Genomic DNA, 25192 nt, shown 5'->3' with positions numbered 1-25192 from the left:
ATGCAGTAGTGGGGAGCTGGAGTCCGGCGGCTGTCCGCTTGTTGACGATACCTGGAGTTGTTCTTGATACAGTGCCTTGCGAAAGTATTTGGCCCCCTTGAACTTTGCGACCTTTTGCCACATTTCAGGCTTCAAACATAAAGATATAAAACTGTATTTTTTTGTGAAGAATCAACAACAAGTGGGACACAATCATGAAGTGGAACGACATTTATTGGATATTTCAAACTTTTTTAACAAATCAAAAACTGAAAAATTGGGCGTGCAAAATTATTCAGCCCCCTTAAGTTAATACTTTGTAGCGCCACCTTTTGCTGCGATTACAGCTGTAAGTCGCTTGGGGTATGTCTCTATCAGTTTTGCACATCGAGAGACTGACATTTTTTCCCATTCCTCCTTGCAAAACAGCTCGAGCTCAGTGAGGTTGGATGGAGAGCATTTGTGAACAGCAGTTTTCAGTTCTTTCCACAGATTCTCGATTGGATTCAGGTCTGGACTTTGACTTGGCCATTCTAACACCTGGATATGTTTATTTTTGAACCATTCCATTGTATATTTTGCTTTATGTTTTGGATCATTGTCTTGTTGGAAGACAAATCTCCGTCCCAGTCTCAGGTCTTTTGCAGACTCCATCAGGTTTTCTTCCAGAATGGTCCTGTATTTGGCTCCATCCATCTTCCCATCAATTTTAACCATTTTCCCTGTCCCTGCTGAAGAAAAGCAGGCCCAAACCATGATGCTGCCACCACCATGTTTAACAGTGGGGATGGTGTGTTCAGCTGTGTTGCTTTTACGCCAAACATAACGTTTTGCATTGTTGCCAAAAAGTTCAATTTTGGTTTCATCTGACCAGAGCACCTTCCACATATTTGGTGTGTCTCCCAGGTGGCTTGTGGCAAACTTTAAACAACACTTTTTATGGATATCTTTAAGAAATGGCTTTCTTCTTGTCACTCTTCCATAAAGGCCAGATTTGTGCAATATACGACTGATTGTTGTCCTATGGACAGAGTCTCCCACCTCAGCTGTAGATCTCTGCAGTTCATCCAGAGTGATCATGGGCCTCTTGGCTGCATCTCTGATCAGTCTTCTCCTTGTATGAGCTGAAAGTTTAGAGGGACGGCCAGGTCTTGGTAGATTTGCAGTGGTCTGATACTCCTTCCATTTCGATATTATCGCTTGCACAGTGCTCCTTGTGATGTTTAAAGCTTGGGAAATCTTTTTGTATCCAAATCCGGCTTTAAACTTCTTCACAACAGTATCTCGGACCTGCCTGATGTGTTCCTTGTTCTTCATGATGCTCTCTGCGCTTTTGACGGACCTCTGAGACTATCACAGTGCAGGTGCATTTATACGGAGACTTGATTACACACAGGTGGATTGTATTTATCATCATTAGTCATTTAGGTCAACATTGGATCATTCAGAGATCCTCACTGAACTTCTGGAGAGAGTTTGCTGCATTGAAAGTAAAGGGGCTGAATAATTTTGCACGCCCAATTTTTCAGTTTTTGATTTGTTTAAAAAGTTTGAAATATCCAATAAATGTCGTTCCACTTCATGATTGTGCCCCACTTGTTGTTTATTCTCCACAAAAAAATACAGTTTTATATCTTTATGTTTGAAGCCTGAAATGTGGCAAAAGGTCGCAAAGTTCAAGGGGGCCGAATACTTTCGCAAGGCACTGTAAGTGCTACCCGAGCTCTTCTCCAGGTACGTCAACAGTGGCGAACGAACATCTGGGTTGAGGGTACGTTGACTTCCGGTTCTTGTTCTGGGAAGAGTGCAGGTTGATACCCCATGGAGCACTCAAAAGGGGAGAGTCCCGTGGCAGAACAGGGAAGGGTGTTCTGGGCATACACCACCCAGACCAGTTGACGGATCCAGGTAGTGGGGTTGGTTGAGACCAGGCATCTTAGGGTGGTCTCCAGGTCCTGGTTAGCTCGCTCCGACTGGCCGTTCAACTGGGGATGGAACCCAGAGGATAGGCTGGCCGACTCCCCAATAAGGGTGCAGAACGCCTTCCAAAACTGAGGACCCCGGTCGGAAACCATGTCCAACGGGAGTCCATGGATCTTGAAGATGTGCTGCACCATGTGCTGGGCCATTTCCTTGGCAGAAGGAAGTCTGGGGAGAGGGATGAAATGAGCAGCCTTTGAGAACCGATCCACCACCGTCAGAATGACGGTGTTGCCATCAGACGGGGGAAGCCCAGTGACAAAATTCAGAGAGATATGAGACCAGGGACGATGAGGGACCGGTAGTGGCTGAAGAAGGTCAGAAGGAGCTTGCCGTGGAGTCTTGTTCTGGGCACACAACGTGCACGCGGCGACAAAGGCAGAGATGTCAGGAACCATTGTGGGCCACCAGAAACGTTGTCGGAGGAATGCTAGGGTATGGCGGGAACTGGGGTGACAGGTCAGCCTGGAGGAATGAGCCCATTCCAGGATCCAGGAGTGGACTGAGTTTGGGACAAACAGCCAGTTAGCCGGGCCCCCTTCAGGTCCAAGCTGGGAACATTGTGCCTTGCGAACCAGGGTCTCAATACCCCAACCTACTGAGGCTGCAAGGCATGAGGAAGGGAGAATGGTTTCGGAGACTGAGGGATTGGCAGACGAACTGTACAGGCGGGAGAGTGCACCAGGCTTCACATTCTTGGACCCTGGGCGGAAGGAAATGGTGAGGTTAAATCCTGTTAACAGGAGAGCCCGTGCCTTGCTGAAGACCTCCAGGAGGTCGTGGTACTCTGTGGCGACGGCAGAGAAATCCGAGACTTGACTTAAGCCCTGAGGAGGCAAGGCTGCTCTGCTTCTCTCTGGGGAAGGCTGCTCTGCTTTTCTCTGGGGAAGGCTGCTCTGCTTTGAGGCAATGGGAATGGCAGAACATACTCCAACCCAGAGTTGAACTTGTGGTCCAGTCAATAACAGGGTTGTGTTTTTTGAGCCAAGAAAATGCCAAAACAATAGGAACATGGGGAGACTCAATGAGAAGCAGCTGGATGACCCCACTGTGATTTCCTGAAACCTGCAGATTAACAGGAACAGTGCTGTGGGTAACTCTACCAATGGAGCGGTCGTCTAGTGCTCTAGTGTCCATGGGAACAGAGAGGAGTTGAGTGGAGATACCTAATTCAGAAACTAGGGTAGGGTCCATATGTCACAAGAATGGGTGAATTCAACTACTACTCAAAGCTTTGTCTATTTCCCGAAGGTTGTAAGGCGTCAGTTAATAAAAAAGTAGACAAAGCCTCAGATTCTGCAATAGATCAATACTTTATTCAGAGAGCGCTCTGTCTTCAAAATGAGACCACAATCTTTTTATAGCACACACACACATTAACTCACATCAGTAGAAACGCCAGCTCTCTTTAGGTGGGCTGTATTTTTCCAAAGATCACATACATTGTTTATCACCCTTCTGCCACATGGTTCATCATCTTCTGCAAGCCGAGCCATTTCTAACAGTTTTTCTACTCCCTAGGGTGGAGTAGAAAAAGTATATTTTAAACCAAATTCTTTTAGACTTTTACTCAAGCAGTATTTTACTGGGTGACTTTCACTTTTACTTGAGTAACTTTCTATGAAGGTATCTTACCTTTTACTCATGTATGACAATTGGGTACTTTTTCCACCCCTGTGAGTAGGTTAAGAAATGACCATGTCTCAACAGCAGAGCCGGAGAGCTTTGTATCCTGTAGCCTCCCTCTATTCAAGGCTCGGAGCACTGGTCATGTTTCTCCTCCCTGGAGTTTTGCGCCTGTTTCGAAACCCCGCCTTCTAATGCAGGTAACCAGCCAATGTAGAAATGCCAAGTGGTCTGCAGACAATATTTCCTTGTCAAGACCTGCAGAGCAAACAAGCTCTCCAAGACAAGAGCACACAGAGTGGAAAGCACTGCTTATTCTCAATTACTTAGGCTAAGTCTCTATAAGGCCGGGCAAAGTTGAATTACTGTTTAACGGATGCCCCGCCTTACTTTTCTCCACACCAATAATAATAACAATCAGGTGTGTTACTTTGTTGGGCTTTGTTTGTAATCCACTGTCCGCTCCCGTTTGAGGCTTTCCCAAATTGATGAGCAAGAGACCAAACAGCCCGAGATCACACACTCGGATCATGTTCGAGCCTCAGATTGGACAGTGAAACGCATACGCTTTCAACTGCAGGCGACATGCAGATGTTTCATTTCTCTCTCATGCAGTCATGGCTGAATACAGTGTGAATTCCTACTGTTTATATGTCCAGGTTAAACGTGGGGTGTCCATCATTATAAACAAACAGTCGGTTAAATTCAAGGTTAATGCATTCTTTTCAGATCTATTAGAAGCGAATAGACGAAACAACAATGTCATTTAACCAATTGACTGGCCAGAGATCAGGGCATTCATCAGCAAATACGCAGTGCCAGCTGATAGTATTTTGGACAACCAAATTGAAGTCAAAATGATTGATAAAATCGAAGTATGTCGCTATATGGTGATTTGCGATTCATAACTTACATTTTACCGGTAATAACAGATAACACCACGACGGAATGCGTTTGAAGTGATGATGCGCAGCCGAGAACCGCTAGCCTCTCTAGGCTAGATGGGACGCCACCTGACCAACATCCAGTGAAAGTGCAGTGCGCCAAATTCAAACTACAGAATTGTAAATATTTAACATGCATAAAAATACACATGCAATATGTCAAAATAAAGCTTATCTTCTTGTTCATTCAGCCACAGTGTCAGACCATGCGATTATCTGAGGACAGCACCCCATCAAACAAACAATCATATTTCATCCCGCCAGGCATGACACAAAACTCAGAAATAACGATAATTCATGCCTTACCTTTGAAGATCTTCTTCTGTTGGCACTCCAATATGTCCCATAAACATCACAAATGGTCCTTTTGTTCGATTAATTCCGTCGTTATATCTCCAAAATGTCAATTTATTTGGCGCGTTTGATCCAGAAAAACACCGGTTCCAACTCGCGCAACATGATTACAAAATATCTAATAAGTTACCTGTAATCTCTGTCCAAACATTTCAAACAACTTTCCTAATACAACTTTAGGTATTTTTTAACGTAAATAATCAAATTTATGACGGGATAAACTGCGTTCAATAGCGGATAAAAACAAAGTGGAGCGAGCTTTCAGGTCGTGCGACCCTAACAAACAGTACACTAGACTCGACCCTCGTTCTGAACAGCCCTACTTCTTCATTACACAAAAGAAAAACATCAACCAATTTCTAAAGACTGTTGACATCCAGTGGAAGCGATAGGAACTGCAGGCAAGTGCCTTAGAAATCTAGATCCACATAGAAAACCCTGCCACCTCAAAACAAAATTTTCCTGGATGGTTTGTCCTCGGAGTTCCGCCTGACAAATAAGTTCTGTTATACTCACAGACATCATTCAAACAGTTTTAGAAACTTAACTTGTTATGGCTGCAATCCCCCTATCTCAATAAGTGTCATCAACAACCGCTGAGTAGCATAGCGCTACATTCAATAAATATTACTACAAATATTTATAAACATGAAATCACAAGTGCAATTTGGCTTAGCCTTTTGTTAATCCACCTGTCGTGTCAGATTTTGAAATGATCCTTTACAGCGAAAGCGTTTGTGTAAGTTCATCGATCGCACGACAAAACATTAAGTACACTTAGCATCAGGAAGCTTGGTCACGAAAATCAGAAAAGCAATCAAATGAATAGTTTACCTTTGATGATCTTCGGATGTTTTCACTCACGAGACTCCCAGTTACACACACAACAAATGTTCCTTTTGTTCCATAAAGATTATTTTTATATCCAAAATACCTCAGTTTGTTTGTCGCATTATGTTCAGAAATCCACAGGAGAGAGCGGTCACGACAACGCAGACAAAAATTCCAAATGGTTTCCATAATGTCCACAGAAACATGTCAAACGTTTTTTATAATCAATTCTCAGGTTGTTTTTAAAATATATAAATCGATAATATATCAACCGTCAATGTCTTTCACAGTAGGAGAGGGAAAAGCAATGGCTGCGGAAACTCTGTTGAGCGAGCAAAACTCATGTGACCACTTGACGCGATGTTATCGTTCTGGCTCATTTTTCAAAATAAAAGCCTAAAACTGTGTCTGAAGACTGTTGACGCCTTGAGGAAGCGATAGGAAAATGAATCTGGTTCATATCCCTGTAAATCCAGCAAAGGGAGGCTATGGAACATGGAGTTTTCAAAATAGAAGCCACTTCCTGGTTTGATTTTTCTCAGGGTTTCGCCTGCAATATCAGTTCTGTTATACCCACAGACAATATTTTGACAGTTTTGGAAACTTTAGAGTGTTTTATATCCAATACTAATAATAATATGCATATATTAGCAACTGAGACTGAGGAGCTGGCCATTTACAAGCTACTCAATACTGCCCCTGCAGCCATATGAAGTTAAGAGTGTTTTCTATCCAAATCTACTAATAATATGCATATCCTAGCTTCTGGGCCCGAGTAGCAGGCAGTTTACTTTGGGCACGCTTTTCATCTGGATGTGAAAATACCGCCCCCTAGCCTAGAGAGGCTAGCATGTCCAGCAAAGTACATTGAAGTGTGTGCGTGCCACTGGCGTGCAGATTAGCAGATTCAATGATTTGATCTATGATTTGGTCTCCCAGATGGGGGCTTTTCGTGGAAGCCAGTATTATGGGGTGAGCAAAGTTACTGGGCTCGAATTTAGTTTAGCTTGCTCTATATTTATATCGATGCTTCTAAATGTGCATGTTATAAACAACATGTTTTATTTTGATGGGCTATATGCTATGGCTGGATTTATGAGAAGCCTAATCATGTTTGAATGAATATTTTGTTAACGCCTATAGGCTATAGAGATGCATTCTGGTAATGAACTCATTATACATCAAAATTGTAATAAGATGACAATTATTTATCAATAATTCTTGAATTAGAAAAACATGTTAAATAGTCTACTCCATTACCCTTTACGTCACATAAAATTACGAGATTGGATTACACTTATTTTTACCAGGAATAAAGAAACTGTCACAAGTTATACTTCCCATTGTGTTTCATTTCTCATGGAATTTCTCACTTTTTTGGAAAAATAGTGTAGGTTTTCGCATGGAATAATGTAACTCTTGAAGCTCACAGTAGGCCTAGAGCCTGCACAAGTGCCTAGGACAATGTGGTAAAGTACTGTTATTCCTTACCCACTTGTTGTTTTTTGCTCACCTCCCTTTCTGGGGGGCAAATCCGTTAAAACAGTGAATACATTTTGTCTAATAGTCTATAATAGTGTCGCCCATTACCTCTCATCAGCACCTGCATATTTTGTAGTAGGACCATTACATAAAACAAGGCCAAATATACATTGGCATTGCTTACCAAGATGACATTGAATGCTCCTGAGTGGCCTAGTTACAGATTTAAAATCGGGTTTTAAATCTATGGCAATACTTGAACATGGCTGTCTAGCATTGATCAAGAAACATCTTGACAAAGCTTGAAGACTTTAAGAGAATAATGGGTAAATATTGTACAAGCCAGGTGTGCAAAGCTCTTAAGAGACTTACCCAGAAAGACTCGCAGCTGTAATCGCTGCCAACAGTGATTCTAACACGTATTGACTCAGGCAGTTGAATACTTATCTAATCAAGATGTTTTATTTTTCATTAGAAAATTATATTTTCTTCCACTTTGACAAGGTATTTGAAAGAAAAATATCATTTTAATCCCACTTTCTAACAACCAAATGTTAAAAAAGTCTAGGGGTGTGAATACTTTCTGAAGGCACTGTATATAAAGAAAACAAACTCTTGGGACTTGGTTCAAACCATGTGAATTTATTTACCGTTTCACCTATTTTAGAAATAGTTGACCAGAATTATTTATTTTCATGTTTTTGTGTGATGGCAATTTTAACCACACATTAACAACATTGATTCTGCAAAGTGCTTTTAATTCCTGACATCAATTTGTCATTTAATGCTAAGGTTTCACAAATAGCATTCTTCAATTTTGATCACTTGCACGTTTTATGATACACCTAATGTCGAAAATATATATGCGTTCCAAAGACATAAAAAAAACTTCCTACAAATAAAAATAACAAAATCATAAAAGTTAAATCAATCAGAAGTGTCATAATAAATACTAATCATTCAAAGAGTTTGCCTTGTGACCGATATCGACCAGACAACATTGGCTTTATAATTTGAGGGAAAATAGATTAAAACCCAGGACATTTTGCTATCAGCTCACACATTCTTCTAGCCTGGGTGTCCAAGATATGTTTATGCTCTTGCCAATGCCAATTGTATTGTTTGGCAAGAAAATGAGTAACAGGGAGTTGGCACAAACAGACTGACACACGGGGTAACATTCTTCAACATATTGCTCAGTCTGAAAGCAACATATCACACCAGTGGGAATTGTGTCAGTTCTGTGTCATTGTGTTGTTAGTTAGCTAGGCCTACTTTTACATTTCTTGAGTGACATCATTCCAGTTTGTATTTCTACAGGAAACTCAAAATTCTACAGGTTTCAGTGATTCAAAAAGTCTCAATGCAAAAAACAAAATGCATATTACTATCTCCATGACAACAAAAGCATAGAATGTGAACTAACTAACTCAAATATGTACGTTAATATCAATAATAAGGAACCAATTCAGCAAATCACATGGCATGATTAGCAACAAAACTTGGAATTAGTGGAAAAATCTATAAAACAACCAATTATTTAAACCTGTAGAGATACTGGATAAGCTACTGATCAAGTATACCAGCTGTTTATCCGCCACAATCATATGTACAACTAAAGAGCATTCTTTCCTCCTTAGAAATGTACTCCAGAAACAGTTGATACTTTGCTTTGCTTCCTAATCACATACACACCTTTGGGAGCGTGTGTGAAAGACTTGCCATTATAATGTAACGTACCTTTTTGGAAATACAATATCTGCTAAATAGACCGATTTACAACAGTACCTGAACTAGCTAACCCACACACACAGCCCATGGAACACTACAGAAACACACATACCAACCAACCAACCAACAAAACAAACAAACATAGAACGTAAAGTAGGAGTGACAACTGTTGGTGACTTTGAGGTGAGTGTGGATGGATTGGAGCACAAGGCTACGATACAAATGAATTTGTCCATCTAGGAAAAAGAAACAGCCATCATGATGACAGCTAGCTAGGTAGCTAGCGGGAGTACAGAGGTCCAGTAACTACTGAACCGCTGGTCATGAACATCACAGAGACAAAATTGCATAGTCCCAAGACCATAATCAAGATCGAAGGAAGTTATTGTTTTACTGTCTGAGTATTAACTCTGGATAATCGTTCAGAATATTTTCAGACTGAAATGTAATGAATAGAGCAGACCCAATTCCCAAATCTATACGACATGCAATCCTATCTGTTCTACACAATACATATCTATCCAAACGTTTCATTATGTCCTGTAATATTGCTGCCTTCTGAACAGACCCCTTCCTCGTTAGAGCAATGATATAGGTCTGTCTGGGGTAAGTTGAACCACTAACACAACAGCAATATACAATATCAACATAATGATACACCAATGAGAGGTTAAAACAGGGAAGTAACCCAAGTAATAACTTATGACAGCTAATGTCAACTTTTAAAACACCTATGAGAGCTTATAACAGCTTATGTCAACAGATAGACCAAGGAAAGCATGACACCTAAGAAAGCGCATGTCAGCGTATGTAATGATATACACTATGATGCCAGTTATTTCTGATTCATGACTGGAGGCCCCTATAGTTCAATATCAATAATGTTATCAAGGGAAGTTACTTTTCATCAGCCATTCACTCACTCTTTTACAAATCCATACTGTAATAGATCCTCACTAAATAACTCCTTCACACTTCGTAATATACTAAGTCTGCATCCAAAATGGCACCCCTCCCCTACATAGTGCACTACTTTTGAACAGGGCCCTGCTCAAAAGAAGTGCGCAATATAGGGAATAAGGTGGCCATTGGGGAGGCAGATTATATAATTCAGATAACAGTACAAGGATGCCTAATAGTGGTGGCTATTACACACAACACTCAGTTGTGCACTGGTTCAGTGGTAGTTTATAAACAGGCATTTACAGTGCCTTCGAAAAGTATTCAGACCCCTTGACTTTTTCCACATTTTCTTAGGTTACAGCCTTATTCAAAAAATTATTCAATTGGTTTGGTTCCTCATCAATCTACACACAGTACCCCAGAAATGACAAAGCAAATACAGGATTTTAGAAAATGTTACTAATTTATATAAATACATTTTTAAAAAACACATAAACAGCACATTTCCATAAGTACTCAGACCCTTTACACAGTACTTTGTATTCAGACCCTTTACTCAGTACTTTGTTAAATCATCTTTGGCAGCGATTACAGCAGTCTTCTTGGGTATGAAGCTACAACCTTAGCACACCTGTATTTGGGGAGTTTCTCCCATTCTTCTCTACAGATCCTCTCAAGCCCTGTCAGGTTGGATGGGGAGCGTTGCTGCATAGCTCTTTTCAGGTCTCTCCAGAGATGTTCGATCTGGTTCAAGTCCGGGCTCTGGCTGGCCCACTCAACATTGAGACTTATCTCGAAGCCACTCGGGGCAAAGTACAGAGAGATCCTTGATGAAAACCTGCTCCAGAGTGCTCCGGATCTCAGCTACTACAGCTGTGTGCTTAGGGTGGTTGTCCTGTTGGAAGGTGAACCTTCGCCTCAGTCTGAGGTCTGAAGCACTCTGGAGCAGGTTTTCATCAAGGATCTCTCTGTACTTTGCTCCGTTCATATTTCCCTCAATCCTGACAACTCTCCCAGTTCCTACTGCTGAAAAACATCTCCACAGCATGATGCTGCTACCTCCATGCTTCACTGTAGGGATGGTGCTAGGTTTCCTCCAGAAATTACGCTTGGCATTCAGGCCAAAGAGTTCAATTTTGGTTTCATTAAACTTGTTTCTCATGATCTGGGTGCCTTTTAGCAAACTTCAAGCGGGTTGTCATGTGCCTTTTATTGAGGAGTGGCGTCCATCTGGCCACTACCATAAAGGCCTGATTGGAGGAATGCTGCAGAGATGATTGTCCTTCTGGAAGGTTCTCCCATCTCCACAGAGGAACTCTGGAGCTCTGTCAGAATGAGAGTTATAAGGCCCTTCTCCCCCGACTGCTCAGTTTGGCCAGGCAGTCAGCTCTAGGAAGAGTCTGGGTGGTTCCACACGTCTCTCATTTATGAATGATGGAGGCCACTGTGTTCTTGGGGACCTTCAATGCTGCAGACATCTGTGCCTCGACACAATCCTGTCTGAGGTATTCGTTTTTTTTATTTTTAATATACGTGCAACAATGTCTAAAACCCTGTTTTCACATTGTCATTATGAGGTATTGTGTGTAGATTTGAGGATTTTTTTTTATTAATCCATTTTATAATAAGGCTGTAACATAACAAAATGTGGAAAAAGGTCAAGGGGTCTGAACACTTTGAAGGCACTGTAAGTCATCACTTCCAGAACTCAAGAGAGTTATATTAAAATATGTTTTGGATTGTAGAGCTAAATGTAGAAAACGAAATAAGAAACGTTCATTTCATTTTTAAGTCGATGATGATTATGTCGATTGCGATGCCCGCCGTCCTCCCTCCCAGATACACTGCTGTAAACTCTTTCAAGTGTGATTTACTGTTCCTGTCCTAACTGTTGTTACACTGGTCCCATTCTCAGAGCCCATTTTAACTAACACTGCAGGTTTCAGTAAAGAAAATAACCCTACAGGTTGACAAATGCACTGTGGCTCTCTTCTTTGGCAGTAGTGGTGTCTTGGAATTTAGAACTATGCCGCTGTGCAATACTGTTTGTTCTCCTTTGTTGACGGAATATTGAGTTAACTGATGCTGAGCTGAGCGAAACCCATCAGCTTGACATCGTCAGGGATCTCCGACTCGTCTATGCCAGATGCCTGAGAAAGAAAGAGAAAGAAATGTTCAGTGCATCTGTCTTTGTAGAATGTTGAGCAGGGCATAATGCTGTTTCAACAGGACACAAATGGCAGCTTTGATTGAAACAAAAAATATTGAACTTACCAGTTTGAAAGTTACATTTTTATTGTTGAAAGGATCATCAACAATCTTCTGCAGGTTGGCAGCAACTGGAAAGAATACAGATGTGGAATAAGGAATCTGAACCTCTCTAAAAACCAGCATAATTTTTGCCATTTCTGGAGTAAATGACCGTATCTGATATTTGTCTTGCCTACTACTTACTAAAACTACATACTGTGTACGAATCGTTCTACATACTATTTAGAACATACTGTTTTGTAAAACGTATGCACTAAGCAACACATATCAACATACTAGTGTCATGGCGTGGTCCTCTTTAGATATAGCAAGCAACCCCTCTCTCTTCCCCCTACACCCAGGCTCTGTTATCTCAGGTCATAAATTCCTGGAGGAGACTCTCTCCCTCATGCAGTATAGAGAGAGAGGGTTCACAGTAGAACAAAGGAACTTCTTCTACCTCATAGAACTTGAGAACTGAACAATATCCATGTTTTGGAGAACGTGTAAACGGTCGGTGGAGAATCCAGCTACGACCTGTCCATTTTGACTAATGTTTGTGACCTCATGAGATACAATACAGCCACATTACCATAACTCTGTATATACAAGAGTCTCCGTTATGAGATTTGCATCTAATTATTGTATAAAATGAATGAGTAAAGATGAAACTATTTGTGAAATTATGTCATGTGAATTTAAACTGTTGAAAGAGAATCCAACTCCCTTTAAAGTTTAACTAAGTCATTGGCCAGCCCCATGAGCACAGACATTGATCTGGCGTCATGGGACAGCCCTTTTCTGCTGTTCCGAATATAAACCCCGGCTGGAGAAGCCCACTTCAGACCAAGTGTACCTCGATTACCGAGATGGCTAGGTTTGAGTTGAGACCATGCATTCCTCGGTTGTTGAATTCCTAACCAAACCACGTGGAGCATTGGCTACACTGGTGGAAATTGTTAAACTCAGACTATCGATACCGACAGAATAAGAGCAAATCTTCTATACTAATTACTAGTCTGCAGCTAGAATTTATGTTGACCTGGAATAAGAAGACCGACAACCGCCGAAACATCTATCTATAAGAACATTCCTGAATGTTACTGTGAAATATTCCTTCTAACCAAAGACTCCTTGGACACAGAGAGAATCTCGGATGAACTTTCCAACAGAAAAGGACGATTCCAAGAGATCACAACGACACACTGAGCGTAAATATATATATTGATTGCAATTATTCCCGAATGAGTGGGCGTTCATGTGCAAAGGATTAGCATTTGAATTATGATAATTATCAACTGTGTAGTGACTCGTTTTTCCCGGCCTTCTCAGTCCACACCCACTTCCCTTATCATTTCCTTGTAACCATATATATTGTTGTTTGTTTATGCATTTCTGTGATTATTTAGTTAGTAAATAAATTATTAATGTATGGATGATTCATAGTGAAGGCTGGGTTCATGCAGATAACCAATGACATTTGGGATGAGACTAATGTGAGGTAAAGAATGATTCATTAATTAGAAGACTAATTGGTCAGATATTAAAATATCTGAAAAGTTACATTAGGAAAATTATAACTTTGTAACCTGAAGATTTTCCTTGGTGCCCTGATTTCCTGGTTAATTACATGTACATGATTAATTTAATCACGTAATAATAACTACAGAGAACTGATTTGATAAGTCTTCACTTTAATGATGCCAAAGACACGACACTAGGCTCACCCATACTGAGAATGTGTCAGCTAATGCGCAATTGCGTTGTTTCCAGCCATTTGTTCATTTTTCTACAGCCTGTCCCTTTCTTTGATTATCAGCTGTTGTCAAACACACATGCGTCTGAAAATGCAATTCTCTTCCTTAGTGTGCAGATAAATCTACTAGATGAAAAGCCAAAATGAGTATGACATCCTGGCATTTAAAGCACACTCAATTTTCTAAATGTCACACTATAAAATATTATATTTCCACATAACCAAAATGTGTTGTCTCAGTCAGTCATTTCAGCCTGACCTGTGACTTCACTGACCTCTAGTAGCTTTGGTCAAGTTAACATAGTCAGGGACTTGTTATCCTACAGTCGACCTCTCTAAGCTTTGGTTTCATACTCACCAACCACTACATCTTTCCCATCGACTAGACCTGCGGATACCAACTCCTGAGACACTCCATCTGATGAATCTGAGGAAGGTAGGTGAGTGAGTGAGAGAGATAACAGAACCGAGAGATATAGAGATAGATGGGGAGAGAGAAACAGAGCAGGAGTGGTTAGTTATGTGAGAAGAAAAAGTGTGATAGGTCCATATATGTGATTGTAACATAGCCACATAGCCCTGATATGCAGATGACTGGCAACCCTGATTAGAAACACCTGCTTCTCACCTGTTGATCCCTATAAATGCGTTTTCTGATAGGAAAAGATTTTAACCTACATGAAGAAGACTTAAGTTGAAACATCTGCTCTGAAGCAGTAAAAGTTAGCTTTATGCAAAATATTTTGAGTGCGAATCCCATCACACGTTTTGCTAATCTGGATTCACTGGTTTTATGATATCATCAGACTTTTGGGTGAATGCGATGGTCCACTTTTGTTTAATGGTTAGATAGTGCCTTCAGAAAGTATTCACACATCTTGACTCTTTCCACATTCTGTAAGGTTACAGCCTGAATTTAAAAATATATTACATTCATATTTTGTTTCACTGATCTACACACAATACCCCATAATGTCAAAGTGGAATTATGTTGTTAGAAATGTCTACAAATTATAAAAAATATATGGGTGAAATCATTTAAGTAGTCAAACTTTTTGTTATTGCAAGCCTACATAAGTGCAGGATTGTTGAGGGAAACTTGTTCCAAGGCTCAGGCAGAGCTCATTATCCAGTTTATAAGAGTTTATTAAAGCAATTGAAGGGAAGTTCACTCAGGACAGAAGCAGAAGAACAAAAAAAACTGCAGAATCAGTAATTTACAGTGGGGCAAAAAAAGTATTTAGTCAGCCACCAATTGTGCAAGTTCTCCCACGTAAACAGATGAGAGAGGCCTGTAATTTTCATCATAGGTACACTACAGAAAATCACCTTGTAGGATTTTGAATGAATTTATTTGCAAATTATGGTGGAAAATAAGTATTTGGTCAATAACAAAAGTTTCTCATGACTTTGTTATATACCCTTTGTTGGCAATGACAGAGGTCAAACGTTTTCTGTAAGTCTTCACAAGGTTTTCACACACTGTTGCTGGTATTTTGGCCCAATCCTCCATGCAGATCTCCTCTAGAGCAGTGATGTTTTGGGGCTGTTGCTGGGCAACACGGAAATTCAACTCCCTCCAAAGATTTTCTATGGGGTTGAGATCTGGAGACTGGCTAGGCCACTCCAGGACCTTGAAATGCTTCTTACGAAGCCACTCCTTCATTGTCATGCTGAAAGACCCAGCCACGTTTCATCTTCAATGCCCTTGCTGATGGAAGGAGGTTTTCACTCAAAATCTCACGATACATGGCCTCATTCATTCTTTCTTTTACAACCTCCTTCCATCAGCAAGGGCATTGTCCCTTTGCAGTAAAACAGCCCCAAAGCATTATGTTTCCACCCCCATGCTTCACAGTAGGTATGGTGTTCTTTGGATGCAACTCAGCATTCTTTGTCCTCCAAACACAACGAGTTGAGTTTTTACCAAAAAGTTATATTTTGGTTCCATCTGACATTCTCCCAATCTTCTTCTGGATCATCCAAGTGCTCTCTAGCAAACTTCAGACGGGCCTGGACATGTACTGGCTTAAGCAGGGGGAAACGTATGGCACTGCAGGATTTGAGTCCCTGGCGGCGTAGTGTGTTACTGATGGTAGGCTTTGTTACTTTGGTCCCAGCTCTCTGCAGGTCATTCACTAGGTCCCCACGTGTGATTCTTGTGATCATTTTGACCCCACGGGGTGAGATCTTAAGTGGAGCCCCAGATCGAGGGAGATTCTCAGTGGTCTTGTATGTCTTCCATTTCCTAATAATTGCTCCCACAGTTGATTTCTTCAAACCAAGCTGCTTACCTATTGCAGATTCAGTCTTCCCAGCCTGGTGCAGGTCTACAATTTTGTTTCTGGTGTCCTTTGACAGCTCTTTGGTCTTGGCCATAGTGGAGTTTGGAGTGTGACTGTTTGAGGTTGTGGACAGGTGTCTTTTATACTGATAACAAGTTCAAACAGGTGCCATTAATACAGGTAACGAGTGGAGGACAGAGGAGCCTCTTAAAGAACAAGTTACAGGTCTGTGAGAGCCAGAAATCTTGCTTGTTTGGAGGTGACCAAATACTTATTTTCCACCATAATTTGCAAATAAATTCATTAAAAATCTTACAATGTGATTTTCTGGATTTTTTTTCTCATTTTGTCTGTCATAGTTGAAGTGTACCTATGATGAAAATTACAGGCCTCATCTTTTTAAGTGGGAGAACTTGCACAATTGGTGGCTGACTAAATACTTTTTTGCCCCACTGTAGCAGGAAATAGCGAAAAACACACAAACACAGAGACAGACAGACACTTACCTCTACCAGGCATGAACTCAAATCGGATGTCGTTCAGTTCTTTCTTCAAGTTCCTGGGAAGAGAAGAGTTAGAACTGGTTAGGAGGAGGTCTGGACATTCAGGTTAGGCGGTGTCAACCATTGTCCAATCGGGATTATCTACTCATAAAACAGTGTGATATACCCCTATTGGCCAACACTTTTTGTTATATAAACAAAGCAACCCAGCTAAAACTCAGTTGGGCTGGCGCGAAATCGGATGCTACAACTGGACGAAACAAGACAAAACGTAATGTTGAAAGCCTGGACAGATACTAAGGCAAATCTTTTCTAATATTCCTTTCTGGTGGAGGAGCTTGAGCATGGAACAGGTTTGTGTCTATGTGGCACCCACACGACGGAGCAAAGTGACAGTCGACTGATGACGAATGGGCAGTCTTGCCGTAGTGAGTTAGGTTATAAATCATGGGCTGGATAGAAGCAAAGTCTGCTGTCTTCAGAACTGGATAATAATTGCTTCATTTGCCTCATCCTCGTTTGTTCAACTTCTCATAAAGCTGTGACTGAGAATATGATTGAGAATGTTATGGGGCTATTTCGCTTCCACTGGTCCAACGGCATCGTGAACTTTACCGAGTACCAGGACATTTTAGCCAAAAACCTGGTTAGGAGGCTGAAACTTAGCTGCAAGTGGATCTTCCAGCAAGACAATAACCCCAAGCACACATCAAAATCTACAAAGACATTATTAAGTGACCACAAAATCAACATTTTGCAATGGCCATCTCAGTCTCCAGACTTGAACCCCATTGAAAACCTGTGGTTTGAATTGAAGAGGGCAGTCCATGCAGGGAGACGAAGAATATCGAGGATCTGGAAAAATGGTCTAAGGGTTCAATGTGTTTTCCAATCTCATAAGACATCTTAGAAATGGGCTCAGTGTCATTACCCTCACAAGGACAGAGTTCAACAGTATCGAAAACAAAGGTGTCAATAATTTTGACCCCTATCTTAAGTTGTTTTATTACTTGTTAAACAAAATCTCTGAGCAATTGTATTAGTGTAAAATATAATTTTCAAAAGGTTTTATACGTTCTTTTTAGCTTACCATCTTTGTCAATCATTTTAGACCCCATTGTATATAAAACAATGAATAGGCCCATGCATCTGACAGACTGACTATTTTCTGACATTTTGGACTGCTTTAGCATTCTGTATACAACATATTTATTGAAATAGGCTATAGCAAAAAGGAATTTAAAATGACTCGGTATGTCATTAGTGTGCTGCCCTGCTGTACGCTGCTGGTACGCTTCACTCAGTCAGTGTTTCTGAATCCTTTGAGTTTACAGCCCAAAACTACAGAAGATTAGAGTAAATGGACTTTGAGACAATATATTTCACCAGCCAAAATGGTGTTTACAATGATAGATGGAATATGAAAATGAATGTAGTTTGTTGTTATTAAAAGTTAAATGACATTATAACGAAACATTTACTTCAGGAGATTTCATAATATGTATGTGTTTACATACTGTGCGTTGTGTAGAAAAGATGAACTGTGAATATAGTTGTCTAAACTAGATCAGAGTGAAATCCCGATACCTTGTAATGAGCTACGCCTGAGGGAGCCCAGAGAGCCATAAAGACAGTAACGCCCCTTTGTGACCCGAAGGTATAAAACTTGTGAAGTAAGAATTTACAAAGAGACTAAAACGGACCACAGCTGCAGCGTCATCTAAGATAGTCGCAACCCCACAAACGCAGCTATTGTAAGAACATGTTGAAGATAAATACACAATGCAGAGACAGTGAAAAGTGAAAATGGAAACATGACAACACCCCCAACGACGCAATACTTCTGCAGAAATGTAAACTCTCTCCGGCTCAGCAGCAGAGTTTGCTGGATGCAAACCCCCCAGGGTAATAACCAGCTTTTGCCCCTCCCAAATAATGCATTTTAGGCTATTCATTGATTGAAAACCAGTCGATGTAGCACGAGAGCTGCTGATACAGCTCAAACAGCTATTTGTTGCTTCTGGAGTGAAACATGGACTTTAAAATCAGCCCAATCATTGTGCAACAATTCTAAAAGGCAAAAATGTTTTGGTCACAATTAAAAATATATATTTTTATTTCTCAACTGGTAATTGAAGCGCAATTACCATTCAAGTGCAAAGGCAATTAGGCAGGTTTCAGCGCATCACACAACTTTGCAATGAGCTGGAGGCAGTATACATTTTGAAAATATATAGTTAGTTAATTTATTTAAACCTAAACATTTTACTAATTATTATGAGGCACTTCTTAACATGCTTCAAAGTATCCTAGTCAAAATCCAACCAAACATGCAGACAATTATTTTATAAAGACTTTCACATGCCATTGAAACCAGTAAGCTTGTTCTCTCATGTTCCATTGGTTTTCAAATGAACATTCTTTCATTGTCCAGTAGCCAAAGGCACAATCCTAGTCATATTAGTAACCCATGTTAGTTGATGATAAACCTAGTCATTATCAACCATGCTAGTTGATGATAATCCTAGTCATATTAGTAACCCTGCTAGTTGATGACACTCCTAGTCATATTAGTAACCCTGCTAGTTGATGATAATCCTAGTCATATTAGTAACCCTGCTAGTTGATGATAATCCTAGTCATATTAGTAACCCTGCTAGTTGATGATAATCCTAGTCATATTAGTAACCCTGCTCGTTGATGATAATCCTAGTCATATTAGTAACCCTGCTAGTTGATGACAATCCTAGTCATATTAGTAACCAATGTTAGTTGATGATAAACCTAGTCATATTAGTAACCCTGCTAGTTGATGATAATCCTAGTCATATTATCAACCCTGCTAGTTGATGATAATCCTAGTCATATTAGTAACCCTGCTAGTTGATGATAATCCTAGTCATATTAGTAACCAACCCATGTTAGTTGATGATAATCCTAGTCATATTAGCAACCCTGCTAGTTGATGCATCTTTAGATCTCCCCTCTCAACATTTCTAAAGGATGTTTCCATCATCACATGAAACCGCTCACAATGGTGTTCTCTCATTAATTAGTTCTCTCATTATGGAACTAACATTCACACGTAGCCTACTGCCCTGTGTGCATTGCTGTGGTTATGTGGGAAAATAAATGATCAACATTTTATGCTTAACGTTCTTATCTGTTGCATGAGCCTCATTGTTTTTTTCTGTTTTGGGGAAGTAGCCTAGGCCTAGTAGCTGTGTGTATTACGTTATATCAGATAGGAGAAGAAATGTTATGCTTTCTTTGCGCAGGAAAATGTTTGCGTTTTATAAAAACATGTTTTACTTTATTTAACTAGGCAAGATAAATTCTTATCTTCAATGATGGTCTGCCCCGGCTAAATCCGGACGACACTGGGCCAATTGTGCCTCGCCCTATGGGACTCCCAATCACGGCCGGATGTGATACAGCCTGGAATCGAACCAGGACCTGTAGTGATGCCTTTTGCACTGAGATGCAGTGCCTTAGACCACTGCCACTCATGATTGCAATTCTATTACACTTTATATGACAGGAGACATTAACAGAATATTTTTTAATACGACAAATTACTGGGTAGCCTACTCTGCTGACACTGACAAACAGAAACAATAAAAACCACATTGTCTGATCAATTAGGCCTATGAAAGGGGGAGACCTAGCTAACCTGGAGGAGGAAAATATTGTCCAAAAACAAACAAAAGTAGCAATGACCCAATGATAAAGACAGTGAATATAAACACTCACCAAGGATATGGTTGATGTTTTCCACTGGTGCCAATAAGACAGGCTACTTTTCCCTCAAATAAGCTGAGAATTTTGATAACTAAAAGACAGATTGGAGTCTTCTCATTGTCTCTTTACAGCAATAGCCAAACTTTTTTTCCACGATTGTGTATTTTTTTATATTGCAATATTCATGGCTGGGTCTCTCTGCTTTTCACTGACGGTCGCAACTCAACAATCATCTATTTGGTCCAAACTGAGGGCCCTTCCGGCTGTAGGCTATGTGATTTAAAATAATCCACAGCATTGGGTGGGTGGACGCCCTAATCGCGGGTGGACGCCCTAATCAGGTTATGCAACCAATGCATATGGTGGTCTGGTGAATTTCTTAAATGTCCGGTCAATTCAAATGCTGCCAGTATAATGTCTGGTGCCACATTTTCCTAACGGAAACAATGTCACCCACCACTAGATGCGTACCTCAACCTCAACACCAGGCTGATGGGGACTTTGGTGGCGGCAGGGTCCTGGGCTACAGCGTCTCCCTGGGTAAGGATGGCCTCAGCTGGCTTGTCGTGCCCTGCCCCTCCTGGACGGAGCAGACTGGGAGAACCATCCTCTGGAGGGAAGATCTGAGGTGGACCAGAGATAAAGAGATAAACTCATGCTGTATCAGAAAGAGATTAATCCACCTTTTCACGTGAATGTGGTTTTGGTTGTCAACCTTGTGGTACTATTACCAAAGCTACCTTTCAAGGGATACTTGGGATTTTGGCAATCAAGCCCTTTATCAACTACCTCAGAATCAGATTAACTCATGGATACCATTTTCGACTCTGCATCCAGTATCAAGGGAGTTAAAGGTAGTTATGCGAGCCAACGGTAACAAGCATTAGCGCAATGACTGGAAGTCTATGGTATCTACTAGCATGCTAGCAGTTACCCATAGACTTCCAGTCACTGCGCTAACGCTAGTAAGCCACTGCATTAACGCTAGGCACGCAAAGGCATAAAAATTGGTATCCACTGGTTCATCAAACTATGGGGAAGTAGATAAAGGGCTTAATTGTCAAAATACCAAATGATCCCTTTAAGATGAAGGCACTAACTATAAGTCACACTGGATAAGAGTGTCTGCTAAAAGAGTCAAATGTAAATGCAAAGCCTTTTTACACTGTATTCTCTCAGGCCATGATGCTGTCAGCCCTGGGCTAAGAGCAGTGTGAACGTGGCTATAGATACTTATGCCAAGTCTTACAATGCATTATGACTGCACCATAATGCATTGTATACCTGTATGCCTTAAGCGAAGTGTTATCACATGATCTGCATGTCCATACACTTCTTTTGGGAGAGAGCAGATTAAAGAGTTAGATCAGGTCTTTGGCAATGATTCTTCTAATACAATTTCATACAAAACTAAAGCCCACCGGCATCCTATTGTTTCTGCAATGAACAGATGAAAGGTTTTTAGGTGTTCTGATTTATAGCAACACCAGGGCTTACCTCGATGGATCCATCTTTCACTCTGGGAGACTAGAATGGGATACGACACAAAGATTAACAGACCTCAACAGAACATGCAATGAAGGTTTTCCCTCCCCACAGAATAACAGGTTGATTGATTGAGGAGTCCTAGGTGGCATTGAACCACGACAGGACTTAAGGTTACAGCTAGTAGACATGGGTTCAATAATCAATATCTGTGCTTGATTGAACTTGCTTGGTACAATGAAAACAATAGAATAGTTGCAAGAGTGTAAACCCACTCCAGGCAGACTAGAGCAAACCATAAGGGATGGTTTCCCAGACACAGCTTAAATCTAATCCTGGACTAAACAGCACTTCCGATGAACATCTCCATTGAGAATGCTTTTTAGTCCAGGACAAGGCTTAATCTGTGTCTGAGAAACCGTCCCGAAAGCTAAGTATTGTAAAGATTTTCAATGGTATTTGAACGTAGGTCTGATGTCTAGGTTAAGGGTAACTAGGTTAGTCTCACCCTTAGAGCTGCCACGGCTGCCTGGCCCTCCTCACTCTCCATATCCAGCTCATCATCACTCCACTCCCACTCCCCGTCTTCTGTCTTGTGGAGACGACCACTGGAACCAGGCACACGGCGCACCTAAACACACTATTTTATCTTTAGCGTGGCATTGTGTGGTTTGGAGTAAAAAAAACATACCTTGGACCAGTCCCTCGAAATCATGTACACAAACTTTTAATATCGTAAAACCATAGACACAAAACACAAAATTTCCCTGCCATACTGTAGGCCTACTGACACAAAATGCAACATTTCCCTGCCATACTGTAGGCCTACTGACACAAAATGCAACATTTCCCTGCCATACTGTAGGCCTACTACTGTACATAGCAGGAAGGAAGTCATTATTTCAAAGCATGATGTGTCTATGTAGATTCCTGTGTTTGATGTCACTATGTACACTAACCTGGAATAAGCCCTGGGGCCTGTTCGGGAGGCTGTATCGCTGAATAACATTTTTATAGAACTGCATTGTGTAGAACAGCTATGACTGTGTCATGTAGAATTCCACTGTGTGAGTATGCCAAGGTTATAATTTTGTTGTCTCGTACCCTTTTGGATCTGTCTCCTATCGATGGACCTTTCTGAAGGAGCTTCTCTTCCAAGTATTCATTATTCTGCATGACAGAAACAGACAGACAAGATTAAATCCCATGACAACATGGCTCTATTTTTCTTTGCAACAGCAGCCACCCGAGTGGCGCAGCAGTCCAAGGCACTGCATCTCAGTGCTAGAGGCGTCACTACAGACACCCTGATTTGAATCTAGGCTGTATCACAACCGGCCGTGATTGGGAGTCCCATAGGGCGGCGCACAACTAACCCAGCGTCATCCGGGTTTGGCCAGTGTAGGCCGTCATTGTAAATAAAAATATTTTCTTAACTAACTTGCCAAGTTAAATAAAAATAATATTTGTCAAAGGTACTACATATTACGGATGCACATACACAGTGTACAAAATATTAGGAACAGCCGCTTTTTCCATGACAGACTGACCAGTTGAATACAGGTGAAAGCTATGATCCCTTATTGATGTCACTTGTACATATGCCATTCAGAGGGTGAATTGTCAAGACAAAATATTGAAGTGTCTTTGAACAGGGTTTGATAGAAAGTGCAAAGCGCACCGGTTTGAGTGATTCCAGATCTGCAACCCTGCTGTTTTTTTTTTACGCTGAACAGTTTCCCGTGTGTATCAAGAACGGTCCACCACCCAAAGGATATCCAGCCAACTTGACACAACTGTGGGAAGCATTGGAATCAACATCCCTGTGGAACGCTTTTGACACCTTAGTGTAGAATGAAAAAATTGAGGCTGTTCTGATGGCAAATCGGGTGTAACTCAATATTAGGTAGGTGTTCCTAATGTTTTGTACACTCAGTGTATATATAGTATCTGTCTTACCTTTGCTTTAGTGAAGAATTTATGCTTTAGTAGCTCAGCAGCAGTTGGTCTGAAAGACAGAGAGACAATTCTTTACTACTCTGCAGGACCGTAAACGCACCATGGAGGGAAGAGAATCCACTCAAAAAATAAATGGGATTAAGAAAAGTTGAGAACGAGAATAAGATGACTAGGTGAATAATAATAATAGCTGCTTTCTGATGTGCCATACAAAGGACAATGCTAACTTGGAGAAATTGTCTGATTACTAGAATCACATTTGTTAGATTAGGGTTGAAGCAAAAGCCTGAAGGGGGAAGCTCTCCAGAAATACTCCTGCGCTATACCCATCTCAGATCAGTTACATAGTCAGTGGTCCGATGTGACTCAGTTGGTTAGACCGTGGCCCCTGCAACGTCAGGGTAGTAGGTTCAATTCCCACTGGGGCCATATACTAAAATGTATGCAATCACTGTACTGTAAGTCGCTTTGGATAAAAGCATCTGTTAAATGGCATACATTGTATTATGAGAGTGTGGGATAGTCACCTTTTCTCAGGCTCCTTCTGTAGACAGAGTGAGATCATCTTCCTGAAGGACTTGCCATACTTCTTCACCATCTCCTTGTCCTGGATGCCCGTCTCCAAGCAGGGAGGGTCATTCTGCAGGGTCAGCATCAGCACCTACACACACACACACACAACACCAGGTCATGACTAGGTTATTACACAAACAACATGTAAGACAACATCAGTTGGCAATTGAATTCATATATATTTAGCCAGGATAGTCAGGATAGTCACAGAAACTGATTTTCAGGGGGATAAAGATGACACTGCTTCCACATCTTTCCAAGTAAATGTGTATAAATCACCTTCATGGGCGGATATTTATGATATGGGGCAGCGCCTGTAGCTAGCTCGATGGCTGTGATCCCGAAACTCCAGATATCTGCTTTGTAGTCATAACCTCTGACCTGAGGAGAGAGGAAGAATACTTGTAAGATATCTTTTCAAATATCTTCTAAAAGAGCATCTGTTCTAACAGTTAGACAGATAAAATGGTAGCTGACAAACAATCACGACATAATAAAGTGCTTGTAATTTCTCAAAAGATCTGAAGCAAGAGGAAATTGTGTATGTCTCCACTACGCTCTTTGGAGGTGAATTAGTTTTCATCTAGAAGTTAGATCGAAATAGAAGGAGAGTGATAGCGAAAGCAAGAGATAGAGAGAGAGACAGCAACAGAGAGAGAAAGAAAGAAAAACAGAATGAGGATTGCCACCCACCTGCTCCATGACCTCTGGGGCCATCCAACATGGCGTTCCAACAAATGTCTTTCTGACCTTTGTTCTGGTCATATCTCCTCCCGCCGCTAAGAAGGCACTCACACCAAAGTCTGGGAT

The 25192-nt window shown here is 41.0% G+C and overlaps 1 protein-coding gene across 2 annotated transcripts in view; it reads right to left on the bottom strand.

Moving 5' to 3' along the window:
* Positions 1 to 11400: 11400 nt before the first annotated feature.
* The window catches only part of LOC110508375 (serine/threonine-protein kinase OSR1), a 31039-nt gene continuing 17247 nt past the window's right edge, over positions 11401 to 25192 (bottom strand). Inside the window, exons 6-17 of one of the 2 annotated variants that reach the window (XM_021588872.2) lie at positions 25076 to 25185; positions 24662 to 24763; positions 24337 to 24470; positions 23810 to 23858; positions 22955 to 23020; positions 22359 to 22481; positions 21863 to 21892; positions 20837 to 20988; positions 16628 to 16680; positions 14195 to 14263; positions 12105 to 12169; positions 11401 to 11980 (exon numbers count right to left, since the gene is read on the bottom strand). In XM_021588872.2, the coding sequence (XP_021444547.1) occupies positions 11906 to 11980; positions 12105 to 12169; positions 14195 to 14263; positions 16628 to 16680; positions 20837 to 20988; positions 21863 to 21892; positions 22359 to 22481; positions 22955 to 23020; positions 23810 to 23858; positions 24337 to 24470; positions 24662 to 24763; positions 25076 to 25185 (1028 nt within the window). In that variant the 3' untranslated portion in view covers positions 11401 to 11905. Of the gene's footprint in view, positions 11981 to 12104; positions 12170 to 14194; positions 14264 to 16627; positions 16681 to 20822; positions 20989 to 21862; positions 21893 to 22358; positions 22482 to 22954; positions 23021 to 23809; positions 23859 to 24336; positions 24471 to 24661; positions 24764 to 25075; positions 25186 to 25192 lie in introns of those variants that run through there. The other variant, XR_002471295.2, reaches the window with a different exon arrangement.

The sequence above is a fragment of the Oncorhynchus mykiss genome, chromosome 28, assembly GCF_013265735.2.
Source record: "Oncorhynchus mykiss isolate Arlee chromosome 28, USDA_OmykA_1.1, whole genome shotgun sequence".
In the NCBI taxonomy this organism is placed as follows: Eukaryota; Metazoa; Chordata; class Actinopteri; order Salmoniformes; family Salmonidae; genus Oncorhynchus; species Oncorhynchus mykiss.
Note: the sequence above shows the minus strand (reverse complement) of the source record. Positions and strands in the feature narration are given on the sequence as shown.